At 35.0% G+C, this 15,480-nt stretch overlaps 2 protein-coding genes and 1 non-coding gene across 14 annotated transcripts in view; 1 reads left to right on the plus strand and 2 right to left on the minus strand.

The window, feature by feature from the left end:
* Window positions 1-7,760, minus strand: part of LOC114532005 — a 44,752-nt gene extending 36,992 nt beyond the window's left edge. For 6 of the 12 annotated variants that reach the window (XM_028553600.1, XM_028553598.1, XM_028553597.1 and 3 more), the window contains exon 1: window positions 2,561-4,050. The gene's annotated coding sequence lies outside the window, so the exon portion shown is untranslated. The other 6 variants (XM_028553599.1, XM_028553593.1, XM_028553601.1 and 3 more) reach the window with 5 other exon arrangements.
* Window positions 7,761-12,330: 4,570 nt separating this feature from the next.
* LOC114532044 (FGFR1 oncogene partner 2 homolog) lies at window positions 12,331-15,248 on the minus strand. The gene is made up of 4 exons (XM_028553633.1): window positions 14,944-15,248; window positions 14,188-14,373; window positions 13,686-13,748; window positions 12,331-13,055 (listed from the first exon to the last, which is right to left on the minus strand). The coding sequence occupies exons 1-4, from the start codon at window positions 15,064-15,066 to the stop codon at window positions 12,819-12,821; spliced, it is 609 nt and encodes a 202-aa protein (XP_028409434.1). The 5' UTR covers window positions 15,067-15,248; the 3' UTR covers window positions 12,331-12,818.
* An 87-nt stretch (window positions 15,249-15,335) lies between these two features.
* Window positions 15,336-15,419, plus strand: Trnal-cag. Its single transcript has one exon. It is a non-coding gene; the product is annotated as a tRNA-Leu (tRNA).
* Window positions 15,420-15,480: the final 61 nt, after the last annotated feature.

Raw genomic sequence — 15,480 nt, forward strand, 5'->3', positions numbered from 1 at the left:
CGAAATTATACACTTGCAGCTTTCTTTTCTGATGAGTCGACGGTTCTGGAAACGATTAACGCATGCATGGTCTTTGTTTAAGAAACTAAAAATCCTGCGATCTTTGGTAGAAATTTGCTATAGATAACAAATACGCGTGGCTTTGAAAATTGAAGATTTCTGTTATTGAACATGTTCAAAGGCAAGCAAAAGGTCAATTTTCGAAACTCGGAACAATTCATTCGGTTGAGGTGGAGCGAAATTTGGGCTTCAATGTTTATGAAAGGCCAAAGCATTGTTTCATGCTGCTGGCTGAATTTCGATGCCTGTTCGGGACTTCAAAATAATAAATTTGGACAAACGAATACTTCGCTCTTAATTTTAATTAAGCACATAAACAAGTACGATCGTACTATAGTGGACCAGGAACTGCGTAACCGAATTTAATTTCTGCATTGTATATTCACTGCACTGCATTTCTGAACTGCATTGTACAATTTCTGAACTGCATATATAGGCTGAATATTAATGATATGTATATATTATTTGCAGCAAATATATCAAGAATTGTTTGCAACTTGCTTCAAAGGTCAAAAGTAAAAATTCGAACTCCGTCAATCGATGCGGAATAATGCTTAGAATAATTGTGCCAAGTGTCATTCCGATCAAACAAGTAATGCTAGAGCCTTAGTGTTTTTTTAAAGAGCGTCGACCCTAACAACAACAACAACAACAACAACAACAACAACAACAACAACAACAACAACAACAAACACAACAACAACAACAACAACAACAACAACAACAACAACAACAACAACAACAACAACAACAACAAGATTAGCAGCGGTTAGGGACCAGTTCCTGGTCCAAAAACAGTATTTAAACAATTTTGGCTGTCTCGGCCACACCACGTAAGTATTTAATGCTGCAAAGCTTTAATTACTTATCGGCTGTCACCATGCAAACGTACAAGAATATTAAAATTGAGACAGTTATATAAACAGCACTTGTAATACGGTCAAAGCGCTAAGATATTTTACTCTCTCCAATGATGCATATACTCACCCATAGCAACCACTTCTGAAAATTCCGCGTATTTTATACCCTCACGGCCTCACGTATGTCCCTGTCATCTTCCCAACTGTCTGAATTTTACTTTTTATCTTTCGGTCATGATTACGAGAAATTTTTAGAGCAAGATGTGAAATTGATCAGAGAAATTGATTCTTTAGTTCTCAAGCACAAGCGTTGCTATGCAAAGCCTGGTTGTGATGTTGTTACGCTGTTCGAAAATGTATGTGCATGACAACCGGATTTCTTGACTTTCACGTGACATTTTTGTCAACCAATCAGATTCTGGAGGAAATTAACTATAAAACTTGACAATAAAGAAGATATCAACCACTTTGGATTATTTGACTCCAGAAATTAGGCTGTTGTCGATTTTTCGAAAATTGTGACATTTTTGCCATCAACATCATTAAGCGGGTGATTTATGCAAGAATCGGGAAAAAATATTCTTAATGCCTGATTTTGAAGCGAAAGCTATCAGATTTAATCAGAATAATCACAGAGAGGTAAATAAGGTACGTCTGTATCAGGTTCTGTTCGGGCTTTTGTAATACTGTCAACATTTAGACTTCCAGTTGAGATATAATATTAAATAATATATAAATTTAAGTATGTATAAATAAGTATTTATAAATACAAGTATGTATCGATAGAGAAGAGTGTATCGATCAATACTGATTACCACAGGAATCGCAAGTTATACAACGTAAAGAACCAATTCGAACCAATCAAAGGTCGTCGGATCCGCTCGCAATGAGTTTATACATATACATATTTAATTTCCTAATGAAACGGGATTCCCCCGACTGATTGGGGTTTTCCCTTTTTGTGAATACAATATTACTTGTCTTTTATATATAATAACGCTTGATTGTGCGCCATAAATTGGCATTGGAATGGTTATATTCTGCCAGGCGTACCAAGCAGGAGTTTGCAGTCTCGAAGATTGGCTAAAATTCGTAATAAGTGAAGCAATTGCTATTCAAAATTCGAATAATTTTGCTGAAATCATTACCTTGCATTACCTTCAAACTTTTAACTCACCCCACTCCTTAAAATTTTTAACTCACCCCACTCCTTAAAATTTTTAACTCACCCCACTCCTTAAAAATTCCGTAAATTGTTTTTTGAAGTTTTCCCCCAGCCTTCGCAATGTTAATTTCAGTTTACTCATGCTTAGCCATGCTCAGAAGCAATAGCGTGTGTAGTTGATATAATATACCATAGCCACCTTATCCTGCTCACTCCCATCGCCATCTTTTAACCAATATGGTTAAACGTTAGGTAAACTTATTTTGCTTTATGGACTAAGAAAGTTTTGGTGGTTAAAGGAGCACCGCGATCTTTTATACTGAATTCGTCATCAAGGCATTAGACAGAAATTAATATACGCTCCTAAACCTAAAAAGTTGTCGCGTTTTGAAATGGTTAACTCGAATTCTTCACATTCCTCAATTGAATATTTAATTACTTAATTAATTATGATTGACACACGAACTTTTCTTACCTTCAATGCACATTCACTTGCTTTGGTACACTTTAAACGCAACTACTAATAAAACGTTCAAAATATCTGAAGGGATTTCCCCCCGGAATCAAAGGGAATTCCCCTGGCTTGGGTTTGGAAAGTGCTGGAGTTTTGTGACGTGTTAAATCTTTGCTTCTTATCATTAAAATGTTTTGTTCATTCCGAGTTTGTTTAGTTTTAACTTCACTTTTAGCTGCTTTCTTCAAATGCTCAATTCAGTTTGGGTGAAAAATTGAATTCTTGTTAGATTTAGATAGTCAATAGAACTTTCATTGCTTTTCACCCTTCAAGGGCGTAATTCATGATAAGTCGAACAACCATCATGGCGGACGGTCGTTCAATAAGAGGCTCTAGCAAATTTTTAAATAAAAGCGATGTTTTAACAGAGTTTGATCGCACGATCTTAAACCAAGCGATTGTACCAATTTTATTTATGATGGCACGCGTTTTAAATTTGCAGGACTTCAAGTTGGGAAACGTTTGGACTTCAAATTGGGAAAGCTTAAAGTATTTCGTCGATCATATTATTGACTGTTATTAATGACTCCGCGGATAGCTCACCGGTGACCTTAGAAAAGAACGTACCAATCACATCTAAATCTCGGCCTTCGGCAAACAGATTGTCAATGTAGTCTTTTAACTGCCGAGCTGGGGGGGGGGAATTAAATTGGAGATGGCTATTATTGCGAAGAGACGTTGAAGCTAATGCTCCCGCGATTATTACAATACAAGAGGTGGAAGGCAAAATTAAATGCTGGAGCAGGATTTGATTAACGACAGAGAAAGCAATAAAGAAATCAACCTTGCCGAATAGACGGATATCATCCTTGGTAAAAGGTAGACACTGAAATAACTGAACTTAACAATATTAAACAAATTAATATCGTTAAATTTCTTTCCTAGTCTTCAATCACATCGAGTTATTTTATCAATCACATCGAGACAAACGAATACTGCGCTCTTAATCTTAATTAAGCGCATAAGAAAACAGTACTTAAACAATTTTGGCTGTCTCGGCTAAGTGGAAACGATGATCTTATAATTTTGCTTTCCATTTTAAACTTATCCACCGTTTAAGCTAAACGCCTTTCGAAAAACCGGTCCCAGGCTGACAGACCCGGAATATATGTCAACTTGATTTATCATGCTATCTTCGGTTCATGCGCATTCGGCAAATTTAATCGAAATATCCCGGTCAAAACTGTTTAGCCGCATGAGAAATCTCATGCATAGCAAAATATACGTTTCGCCTCGTGATATTTCATACTCAAACTCCCATCCGTCTGCAAGAAAATAACGCAATATTGGCGGGAAGAAACAAAATTGAATATATTAAGTAATTTAGCTTGTAGGTACACCACGTAAGTATTTAATGCTGCAAAGCTTTAATCACTTATCGACTGTCACCATGCAAACATACAAAAATATTAAAATTGAGACAGAGTGCTAAGATATTTTACCCTCTCCATTTATGCATGTACTCACCCATAGCAACCACTTCTGAAAATTCCGCGTATTTTATACCCTCACGGCCACACGTATATTTAAATTTTGCGTATACATGCTAGCAAATATGCTTAGGATAGTGACGACAGGGTTATAATACCCTAACTAAGGTCACTAACCCTTATAACACACTGAAGTAACAGACATATAACGGACGGACGGACGGACAAACAGACAAACAAGCGGCAGAGTTCAGCTTTAGCAACAATGTGATTGGTTCAAGCGTTGAAAGAAAGATTATATTGTGTTGCAACGTAAACATATGGAGCGCCAGGTTGAAATAACTTCAATGTTGTAGAGAACGGTATCTTGGAGAGCGGTATTGTAGGTGGACTTAAGCATTCTTTTGAAGGAGAATATGTATGTCCCTGTTATCTTCCCAACTGTCTGAATCTTACTTTTTATCTTTCGGTCATGATTCTGTACGAGAAATTTTTAGAGCAAGATGTGAAATTTATCAGAGAAATTGTTTTTTTAGTTCTCAAGCACAAGCGTTGCTATGCAAAGCCTGGTTGTGATGTTGTTACGCTGTTCGAAAATGTATGTGCATGACAACCGGATTTCTTGACTTTCACGTGACATTTTTGTCAACCAATCAGATTCTGGAGGAAATTAACTATAAAACTTGACAATAAAGAAGATATCAACCACTTTGGATTATTTGACTCCAGAAATTAGGCTGTTGTCGATTTTTCGAAAATTGTGACATTTTTGCCATCAACATCATTAAGCGGGTGATTTATGCAAGAATCGGGAAAAAATATTCTTAATGCCTGATTTTGAAGCGAAAGCTATCAGATTTAATCAGAATAATCACAGAGAGGTAAATAAGGTACGTCTGTATCAGGTTCTGTTCGGGCTTTTGTAATACTGTCAACATTTAGACTTCCAGTTGAGATATAATATTAAATAATATATAAATTTAAGTATGTATAAATAAGTATTTATAAATACAAGTATGTATCGATAGAGAAGAGTGTATCGATCAATACTGATTACCACAGGAATCGCAAGTTATACAACGTAAAGAACCAATTCGAACGAATCAAAGGTCGTCGGATCCGCTCGCAATGAGTTTATACATATACATATTTAATTTCCTAATGAAACGGGATTCCCCCGACTGATTGGGGTTTTCCCTTTTTGTGAATACAATATTACTTGTCTTTTATATATAATAACGCTTGATTGTGCGCCATAAATTGGCATTGGAATGGTTATATTCTGCCAGGCGTACCAAGCAGGAGTTTGCAGTCTCGAAGATTGGCTAAAATTCGTAATAAGTGAAGCAATTGCTATTCAAAATTCGAATAATTTTGCTGAAATCATTACCTTGCATTACCTTCAAACTTTTAACTCACCCCACTCCTTAAAATTTTTAACTCACCCCACTCCTTAAAATTTTTAACTCACCCCACTCCTTAAAAATTCCGTAAATTGTTTTTTGAAGTTTTCCCCCAGCCTTCGCAATGTTAATTTCAGTTTACTCATGCCTAGCCATGCTCAGAAGCAATAGCGTGTGTAGTTGATATAATATACCATAGCCACCTTATCCTGCTCACTCCCATCGCCATCTTTTAACCAATATGGTTAAACTTAGGTAAACTTATTTTGCTTTATGGACTAAGAAAGTTTTGGTGGTTAAAGGAGCACCGCGATCTTTTATACTGAATTCGTCATCAAGGCATTAGACAGAAATTAATATACGCTCCTAAACCTAAAAAGTTGTCGCGTTTTGAAATGGTTAGCTCGAATTCTTCACATTCCTCAATTGAATATTTAATTACTTAATTAATTATGATTGACACACGAACTTTTCTTACCTTCAATGCACATTCACTTGCTTTGGTACACTTTAAACGCAACTACTAATAAAACGTTCAAAATATCTGAAGGGATTTCCCCCCGGAATCAAAGGGAATTCCCCTGGCTTGGGTTTGGAAAGTGCTGGAGTTTTGTGACGTGTTAAATCTTTGCTTCTTATCATTAAAATGTTTTGTTCATTCCGAGTTTGTTTAGTTTTAACTTCACTTTTAGCTGCTTTCTTCAAATGCTCAATTCAGTTTGGGTGAAAAATTGAATTCTTGTTAGATTTAGATAGTCAATAGAACTTTCATTGCTTTTTACCCTTCAAGGGCGTAATTCATGATAAGTCGAACAACCATCATGGCGGACGGTCGTTCAATAAGAGGCTCTAGCAAATTTTTAAATAAAAGCGATGTTTTAACAGAGTTAGATCGCACGATCTTAAAGTACCAATTTTATTTATGATGGCACGCGTTTTAAATTTGGTCTTCAAGTTGGGAAATGTTTGGACTTCAAATTAGGAAAGCTTAAAGTATTTCGTCGATCATATTATTGACTGTTATTAATGACTCCGCGGATAGCTCACCGGTGACTTTAGAAAAGAACGTACCAATCACATCTAAATCTCGACCTAGGACTGTTCGGCAAACAGAAGAACATAAATTGATGAGTTCTGAATCTGTTTGTCCAATGTCCAGTTATGGTCGCCAGTGTGACTGTCAATGTAGTCTTTTAACTACGGAGCTGGGGGGTATTAAATTGGAGATGACTATTATGCGAAGAAACGTTGAAACTAATACTCCCGCGATAACACAAGAGGTGGAACACAAAATTAAATCAGTGTTGGACCAGGATTCGATTAACGACAGAGAAAAGAATAGAGATATACCTTGGCCGAATAAACGGATATCAACCTTGGTGAAGGGTAGACAAACTGAAATAACTGAACTTAACAATATTAAGCAAATTAATATCGCTAAATTTCTTACCTAGTCTTCAATCAAATCGAGTTATTTGAAAGAATCTACATTTGATCGATATTTTTTAAAGTAAATTTTAAATTTTCAAATATTTTCTATTCCGAGTTATAGAATTGGCGTTAATAAAATCCATTAATCCCTGTTTTCAGTATTTCTTTTTGAACGTTCTGCTCAATTCCGTTCATTCGCTTAGCTATGTAACCTAATTGTTTGTTGGTGAGACCTAGACCTTTTTAAATATATTTTTCAAGCTGAAATAGAAACATTTTTTCTTTAGCCATTGTACTTCCTGTAGCCACTGTAGCAAATGATACTTATTTAAAAATACAAAATAATAAAAATCCACAATGTTGGAAAAATCTAGTTACCAATCTTCTCCCCAACCCCAATAGAAGAAAGTTAAAGTTTGTCGGGTGCAGCCGACAGAAATCAGCAATGGTGCACAACAAGCGCTCCTGAATTTAAGTCGTTCATCAGAATTATATCGTACGTGTATCGAAAGTCATGAGAGATAAATTTGCGTGCTTTCAAACAACGAAACATTTCGCGACTTACTTTCATTATCTAAACATTTTGTGTCACATCTTTATTTAAATACATTAAAACTTTCTTACCTTTTTCTAGCGTTTATGTTCATACACCTCAACGTTTCATAAGCCAAGTTTAACTGAAAAATTAGGGATTCCCAAATAAAATGAGGGAATTACCCCAAGCTAGGTTACCCGCAAGGTAGAAATTGCTACCAGCATAAAACATTTATTCAAATTGTTTTTTGCATGGACATAATATTTTCTTTCTGCTGTTGTGTGTATTCTGTATTCATAGCATATTGCTCTGGAACATCTAACATCTTAAAGTTAGGCATATTAGACAATAAACGTATAATCTCTGCGGGGCTTCAGAATTGCTGTCTCAGGCAATTTTTTGTGGTAATTATATTTTTTCTTCTGCAATATAAGTATGCAATCGCATTCCTAACCAGGAGCGGATCTAGGATTTTTCGCACGTTAGTCAAAATATCGCAAGTGAAAACGGGGAGGTGGGCCTATTGAAATTTAAAAAATCATTAACTTACCGGTAATCTGAACCTGAAATTTATACAAAAATTTTGCGCGAAAAGTACGCATTAAAATTTCAATGATCCTTATTTACTTGAAAAGGATATGTTTTTTCCTTTAAGTCAAATAAAGCAAACCAATAAGAAATCAATATTTTTCTTTCACCAGCCTATCGGAAAGCTTAAATTTCGCGAATGAGTCAGACCCCCGCAAAGATAAAGCAAGCCAATGAAGAACCATTATTGGCCTCCACCAGCCAATCGGACACGCTTAAATTGCGCAGATGAGTCAGACCCCCGCAAAGATGAGTCAGACCCCCGCAAAGATGAGTCAGACCCCCGCAAAGATGAGTCAAACTCCTTCTAAGCCAATCAAGTGACTAAAATCAGAAGTCGATTAGGCAAAATTCGGTAGTTATTTTAATTAAGCGACCCCTCTTGAGTGTATAACAATTCCTAATTTTACTAGCTCTATAGCCTAACATATCCAACCATAGCCCTCCATAGCCCTCCATAGCACTCCATAGCACTCAATAGCCCTCCATAGCTCTCCATAGGCAGCTCCATAACTCTCCATAAGCGTCCATAGGCCTCCATAGGCCTCGATAGCACTCCATAGGCCTCCATAGGCCTCCAAAGACCCCTTACCTTTTTCTAGCATTTATGTTCATGCACCAACGTTTCATAAACCAAATTCAACTGAAAAATTAGGGATTCCCCAATAAGATGTGGGAATTACCCTATAATAACAGAATTGTTAGACTAGGTTACTCGCAAGGTAGGCATTGCTGCCGGCATAAAACATTTATTTAAATTGTTTTTTGCAAGGATATAATATTTTCTTTCTGCTGTTGTGTGTATTCTGTATTCATAGCATATTGCTCTGAAACATCTAACATCTTAAAGTTAGGCATATTAGACAATAAACGTATAATCTCTGCGGGGCTTCAGAATTGCTGTCTAAGGCAATTTTTCTGGTAATTATATTGGTGGTTGAGGAGCACCGCGATCTTATATACTGAGTTCGTCATAAAGGCATTAGACAGAAATAAATACACGCTCCTAAACCTAAAAAGTTGTCGCGTTTTGAAATGGTTAACTCGAATTCTTCACATTCCTCAATTGAATATTTAATTAATTAATTATGATTGACACACGAACTTTTCTTACCTTTAATGTACATTCACTTGCTTTGGTACACTTTTAACGCAACTAATAAAACGATCAAAAGATCTGGAGGGAGTTCCCCGGATATCAAAGGGAATTACCGGCTAGCAGTTTCTGTCGCCTGGGAAGTGCTGGAGTTTTGTAATGTGTTAAATCTTTGCTTCTTATCATGCATTCTTTAAAATGTTTTGTTCATTCTCAGTTTGTTTAGTTTGAACTTCACTTTTAGCTGCTTTCTTCGGCTGGTCAATTCAGTTTTAGTGAAAAATCGAATTTGTCTTAGATTTAGGCATCCATAGGGCTCCATAAGCCTCCATAGGCCTCGATAGGCCTCGATAGGCCTTCATACGCCTCCTTAGGCCTCCATAGGCCTCCATAGACCTCAATAGGCCTCCATAGCCCTCCATAGCTCCCCATAGCCCTCCATAAGACACTATAACACTTCATAGGCCTTCATAGCACTCCATAAGTCTCAATTGCCACCCTAATATAAACTTGGATGTGATTATTGGTTTTCCAGCATTCTCATTAGTCAAAATTCACTGTCTAACTATGGCTTTGGTATTGTATTTTCAAATAAGAAATTTGAAGTAATTTTAAATTTGTATGAAATTGTGTTGCTTATTATTGGTAAACACCTCGAAATTTATACTAATTCTTAAATAGACCTCGCACCTCAGTTTTGATAAATTTTCACGCGTGAGTAATTTCTTATACCAAACTCTGACAATAATACATACTCTGACAAGAATAACTACAGTAATTTCTAGTCATTCTGAAGTCAAACACAGTATATTTGAACTGTCAGAAATCTTTTCTAAACATGAGAAGATTTACTTTTTTCATATTTTGTTCATGTCAAACATTTGCCTGTCACTTTTAAAAATGGTTTACTATTCAAAATAATATATAGGACAAGGTGCATGGCTACGTCCATCCATGTCCATATTACAGGTTACTTTGTATTATCTTTTCAGCAAAATCGTAATACGAGATATAAAATTAGAATGAGCCCGCTAAATATAAAAGGAATGGAAAGTAACATCTTTCACCATAAAACGGGACAGTCAACTGTCTTAGTCTCTTAGAGTGAACTTTAGATTCTAGTGCATATCAAAAAGATGTTATAATAGTTCATTATCGGATATTCGGCCTCGGACTTGAACATGCACCCAATAATGAAAAAACTACACAAACATTCAAATATGTCCATTATTGGGTGGCTATATGGTAGGTATGAAAGACTTCTTTAGCGAAGTAAGAGACATACATTCATAGAGTGTTATGGAGTGTTATACATTTTGTGTCTCATCTTTATTCAAATACATTAAAACTTTCTTACCTTTTTCTAGCATTTATGTTCATGCACCAACGTTTCATAAACCAAATTCAACTGAAAAATTAGGGATTCCCCAATAAGATGTGGGAATTACCCTATAATAACAGAATTGTTAAACTAGATTATCCGCAAGGTAGGCATTGCTGCCGGCATAAAATATTTATTTTAAATTGTTTTTTTTTGCATGGACATAATATTTTCTTTCTGCTGTTGTGTGTATTCTGTATTCACAGCATATTGTTTTGAAACATCTAACATCTTAAAGTTAGGCATATTAGACAATAAACGTATAATCTCTGCGGGGCTTCAGAATTGCTGTCTCAGGCAATTTTTGTGGTAATTATATTTTTCCTCTGCAATATAAGTATACAATCGTATTCCTAAATCCTAACGAAATATACTATTTAGGAAGTATTGATACAGTCATAGAAGTGCGTCTCGAAGCATCTTATTTTAACAATATTTTATCACTTAGTCACAATAATTTTCGTCGTTAATTAATATGCTAATTTTATGTTAAAAATGGTAACATTTTGCATGTTTCTGTGCCTAATGAGTTTCTGTGAACAAATGTCGTAAACATTCAGTAACTACGGTAAGCTACCATCATCAAAATGTTTATTATGTTCATCATATCTATAGCTTCTAGCAAAGTCCATGTTTGCGGGGGTATAGTAGAAATTCATCTGCCACATTTTATGCAATGCGCATGGAATACGTTCTAGAGACAAAACGTTTAGTGCCATAGATTGAATCCTGCTCTAACTAAAAAATACCCTAGTCGCAAATCGCCATCAATGTTGTAAGTTTGAGGATATGGACTTCACAATAGGTCGATAAAGAGCATAGTAATGATAATATTAGCCTTTCTCACAATTTTCTCAAATAGATTAAAAAAATTAAACGACATGAAAAGCAATTTTTTTAGAGTGACGTGAACACACCATTTGAAGAGTAAATTCAGCGGATGGCAGCCGTTACAAGGTCTTACGCTCTTGGTTTTGAAAAAAGTACCCCAAAAATGGCGGCATATTCGTCATCGTGAGAAAGGCTAATTTGATTCTTTTCTTATCAAAGCAAACCCGAAGAGGATCGTACAAAAGCCGCGCCAAAGATATTAATGTTGGATTTCATGCAAACGCATCGTTTGAATATTACTGACGCGGGACGCCAAACACATAAAGGTGTCAGAAGGACAACAAAACAATGGAGTTGCCCTTCTGATAGGTATTCTGTGCTAAACTGCACGAACAAATTGTTTGTTACAATCATTATGGTAATGGACACGTAGCAACAAAACTCATCTATGAAAATAGGGCCATACGTAGAGTTAGTAGCAAGAAAGGAATGCAGCAAGACTGGTGTCATGTGATTTTGACCAACTTTAATGGTTAAGATACTTTTTAGCAATCCTATATTAAGCGATTTTAAACGTTATATAAGTTTTAATACGACTTTACTCCCTTGGATATTGCTTAAATACTTATGCTCTGCTATTTGGCTGGGTAGTGCATGCAAACTACGATGTCTCATCAATGAACGTCCTGGAAAGTCGAGGATGGGACAAATTGAAAAAATTCTTCCCCTTTCTCCCACCGATCAATGTGGGATGGCTACTATATATATATAATATATATTATTAATAAAAGATATAAAGTATATTCTATTTTATAATTTATTAGTAATATATATATATATATATATATATATATATATATATATATATATATATATATATATATATATATATGACGAAAAATGCAGAAATTGCAGCTAGGATTCATATTTATATCAAAGATTAAAAATTCTTGTCACTAGCTATATGAAAACGTAAGATTTCATGTTTATAAAAAGTTCTATAAGACGTTTTTTTTTAATTGTCAACCGAGGAAGATCGAAGGTTTCAGATCGAAACGTCTTATAGAACTTTTATAAACGTGATTACGTTTTCATATAGCTAGTGACAAGAATTTTTAATCTTTTAATCTTTTATATAAATATATATATATCCTATCCTATTAACGCTACTCTGGTTTCGACAATGAAAGCAATCACGATGCATATAAAGATTACATATTTTTATCACTAATAAACCAGAGCAGTGCTAATTTCGATGAATTATAGACCTTGTTAATTGGTGTGTATTTATTTAATACATTTAAATAGCAATAGTTATAGAAACCTTTCTCGCATTGTGATTAATTCTTATTGTAGTTACAACCCTCGTAGTTGCATGACCAAATTAATGGAACCGAATCACTAGAAAAGTCGTGAACGCATTCAAATTTGTGTCTTTTTTAATGCTTCGTGTTCTGCAACAAGCTGCATCACATGTTGAGTATTTTAGCCTTTATTTAAAGTTTTTGTAACGACTTCGCTGATTCAATCCGACATCGTGGGTGTGGTTGATCCTCGTTGCAACTCACGTTCTTTCTGAAATTCCTCGAAATCAGATCTTGATACTCCACTGATCTGAAGTAATTCTCGTAAACCTTGATTTTCAAACTCAAGAGCAGCTTGTCTTTCCTCTTCCTCCTGAATGATTTCATCATCAATCTGAATAGCTTTAGACATCACACTCGCCATCTCACAAATCTGTTCCGTTTTAGATTGTTCTTTCTACAAAGAAGAACATATAAAATCATTTTCACCTTCTTCCAATATAACCAGGGAGCAGCCTGGCAGCGTCTTCAAACACCCTCGCAGCAAATATGGTACAAATCTACCTAAAATAGACAAAAAACAACTTCTGGACCTTTCGACCTTCGTTCATACTATCATTCATACCCTCCTGACGACATCCCCTTGGGTCCACGAAACGTTTTTGTCTATTTTAGTAAATTGTTATGCCAGAAATGATGCTGGGCATTTAATTTTGGTCTGATTTATAATTAAAAATGGATGGTTCATGTGGAGGAACCGAGGTAACTGAAAAGATAGTTCTTTGGATAATCTGTTAATGTACAAACGTGGCCAAAGCGAAAGATCATCAACAGTTCGTGTGAATTTGGAAATGAAAAAGATGAGTTCTTTTGATAGTCAGTGAAAAATATTTGAATATTCACCCCCCTAGTTATTGTTCTAGTTGTGGCCCTGAATACACACAAACAATAAATTGTATAATCGAATTCAGATTTGGGGGAATAGGAATGATTAGTTCTTGACTTTTGAGACAACCCAAACAGATGGATCATCCATGAAGACCAAACTTTTGCATAGCAATTATACTCTAAATAAACTTTATATTACTTCAGAAAATTTCTTCTTTAAAACCTCTGCATCCAGTTTGTTTGCTGACACCAAACTCAGCATCTATAAAATGCGGAATGATCAAAAACATTAGAAAACATTAATCTACAAATCATATGAGATTATTTGTCATTTTCATGTATCATTTTGATACAATATTATACATATAGTATGAATGAACTGTATATATAAGTGAAAACAGATAGATGATACATGTATCTATGCCCATTGTGTACAATAGTTTATTGAATCCTAGTATCTAATGTGCTATAACACAGGCATGGAACAGGGGCCAGTTGTATAAAAGACTAGTTAACATTTAACTGCAGTTATGTAAAGACTGTATGTGTATTTCTGAGTTAACTAGGATTTAACTATGCAAAATGTAGCTAAAGAGTTTTATACAAGTGGCCTCTTGCATGCTTTTATTAAAAAATAAGCAGTTGAAAATAATGCATAAAGACTCTTTATTGTACAATGTTGATGATAATTATTGGCTTACATGTTCCCTATATTTACTCATAATGAGTTCCAATGCTGACTGATGATCTTCCAATGTTGTTTGAAGATCAATATTTTCTTGTTGTAATTCGGCAATTCGCGTACTTTCTTCTTTACTTCCCAACAACAATGTACTCTTTGGTCGGTGCTTTGCAACTTCATTCAGTTTTGTGATGTCTTCTCTGTACTAAAATTTAAAATATACAACAGTGGTACTCTAATAAATACCCAGTGGTACTCTGATGACTGTTACCTCATTGTTCTGAGAATACCTCAGTGGTAACTTAAAAAAAAATCTCAATGTATGTATTCTGAGAATACCCTAGTGTTAATGAATATCTCTGAAAATAGTAACTCCAGTGGTACTCCATTAAATAACACAGTGTATATAAAAATTCAATGAATATCTCAATGTACTCTGAACCCTAGTGGTACTTCAATGAATACCATAGTTTACTCTGACAAATAGGTACTTAAACGGTACTCCAACTAAGTGACCATAGTTGGAGTACCATTCATATATGAAAACCTCAGTGTTGATCCCTGAATACACCTCATTGGTGCCCAAACAAAGATATCGGGAGTGTCTCCTAATCACTGTAATCCCTGTATATACCTTAGTGGCCTATAGAGAAACTATAAAAGTTGATATACATGGGGCATGCTGTATTACAAGTTACACTATATAAATTCAGTAATCATATAAATAAATTTGTATAAAAAATAGATCAATATCGAACGTTTACTTATCAATAACCTGTTTCATAGCTTTAATTCTGTTAAGAAGATTCGTTCCATCAGTCACAATCATATCAGCTGCGTTATCATCTTCCTTTAATTTTAACATTAATCTTTTGGCATCCAAAAGTATCTGTTCCATATTTGAAAAGTAAAGTAATGGTTTGTAGAATTATGAAGTTACGAAAATACGGCTGATGTGCTGAGATGCCTTATCTATAATAGGATTATAGGAACTAAATCATTTCATCCACAACTGAATTCATACGAAAATTACAAAACTTCGACCAAAAAATATTACAAAAAATTAGGTTCCATCTTGAATATTGGAATTCGAAAAGGAAATACGTAAATATTTATATAGAAATACAAGTAGATTTATATAAAGATATTTTCCCTCAGCAAGCGTATGTCAGGATGGCCGAGCGGTCTAAGGCGCTGCGTTCAGGTCGCAGTCTACATATGTAGGCGTGGGTTCGAATCCTACTCCTGACATTATTTTTGTATCATCATTTTTTTCCCTTCTCTCCCAAATCACCCAAAAATTCAACAAGTA

The sequence above is a fragment of the Dendronephthya gigantea genome, unplaced genomic scaffold (assembly GCF_004324835.1).
Source record: "Dendronephthya gigantea isolate DGI-Jeju-01 unplaced genomic scaffold, DenGig_1.0 000077F, whole genome shotgun sequence".
Taxonomy (NCBI): domain Eukaryota; kingdom Metazoa; phylum Cnidaria; class Anthozoa; order Malacalcyonacea; family Nephtheidae; genus Dendronephthya; species Dendronephthya gigantea.

Excerpts from the sequence above, each read along its gene's own strand:
- LOC114532044 (XM_028553633.1), bottom strand. The coding sequence starts at position 15,066 with ATGGAACAGATACTTTTGGATGCCAAAAGATTAATGTTAAAATTAAAG. Across the intron at positions 14,374-14,943 it reads GAATTAAAGCTATGAAACAG|TACAGAGAAGACATCACAAA; the intron begins GTTATTGATAAG and ends TTTAAATTTTAG. Across the intron at positions 13,749-14,187 it reads TGAGTAAATATAGGGAACAT|ATGCTGAGTTTGGTGTCAGC; the intron begins GTAAGCCAATAA and ends CGCATTTTATAG.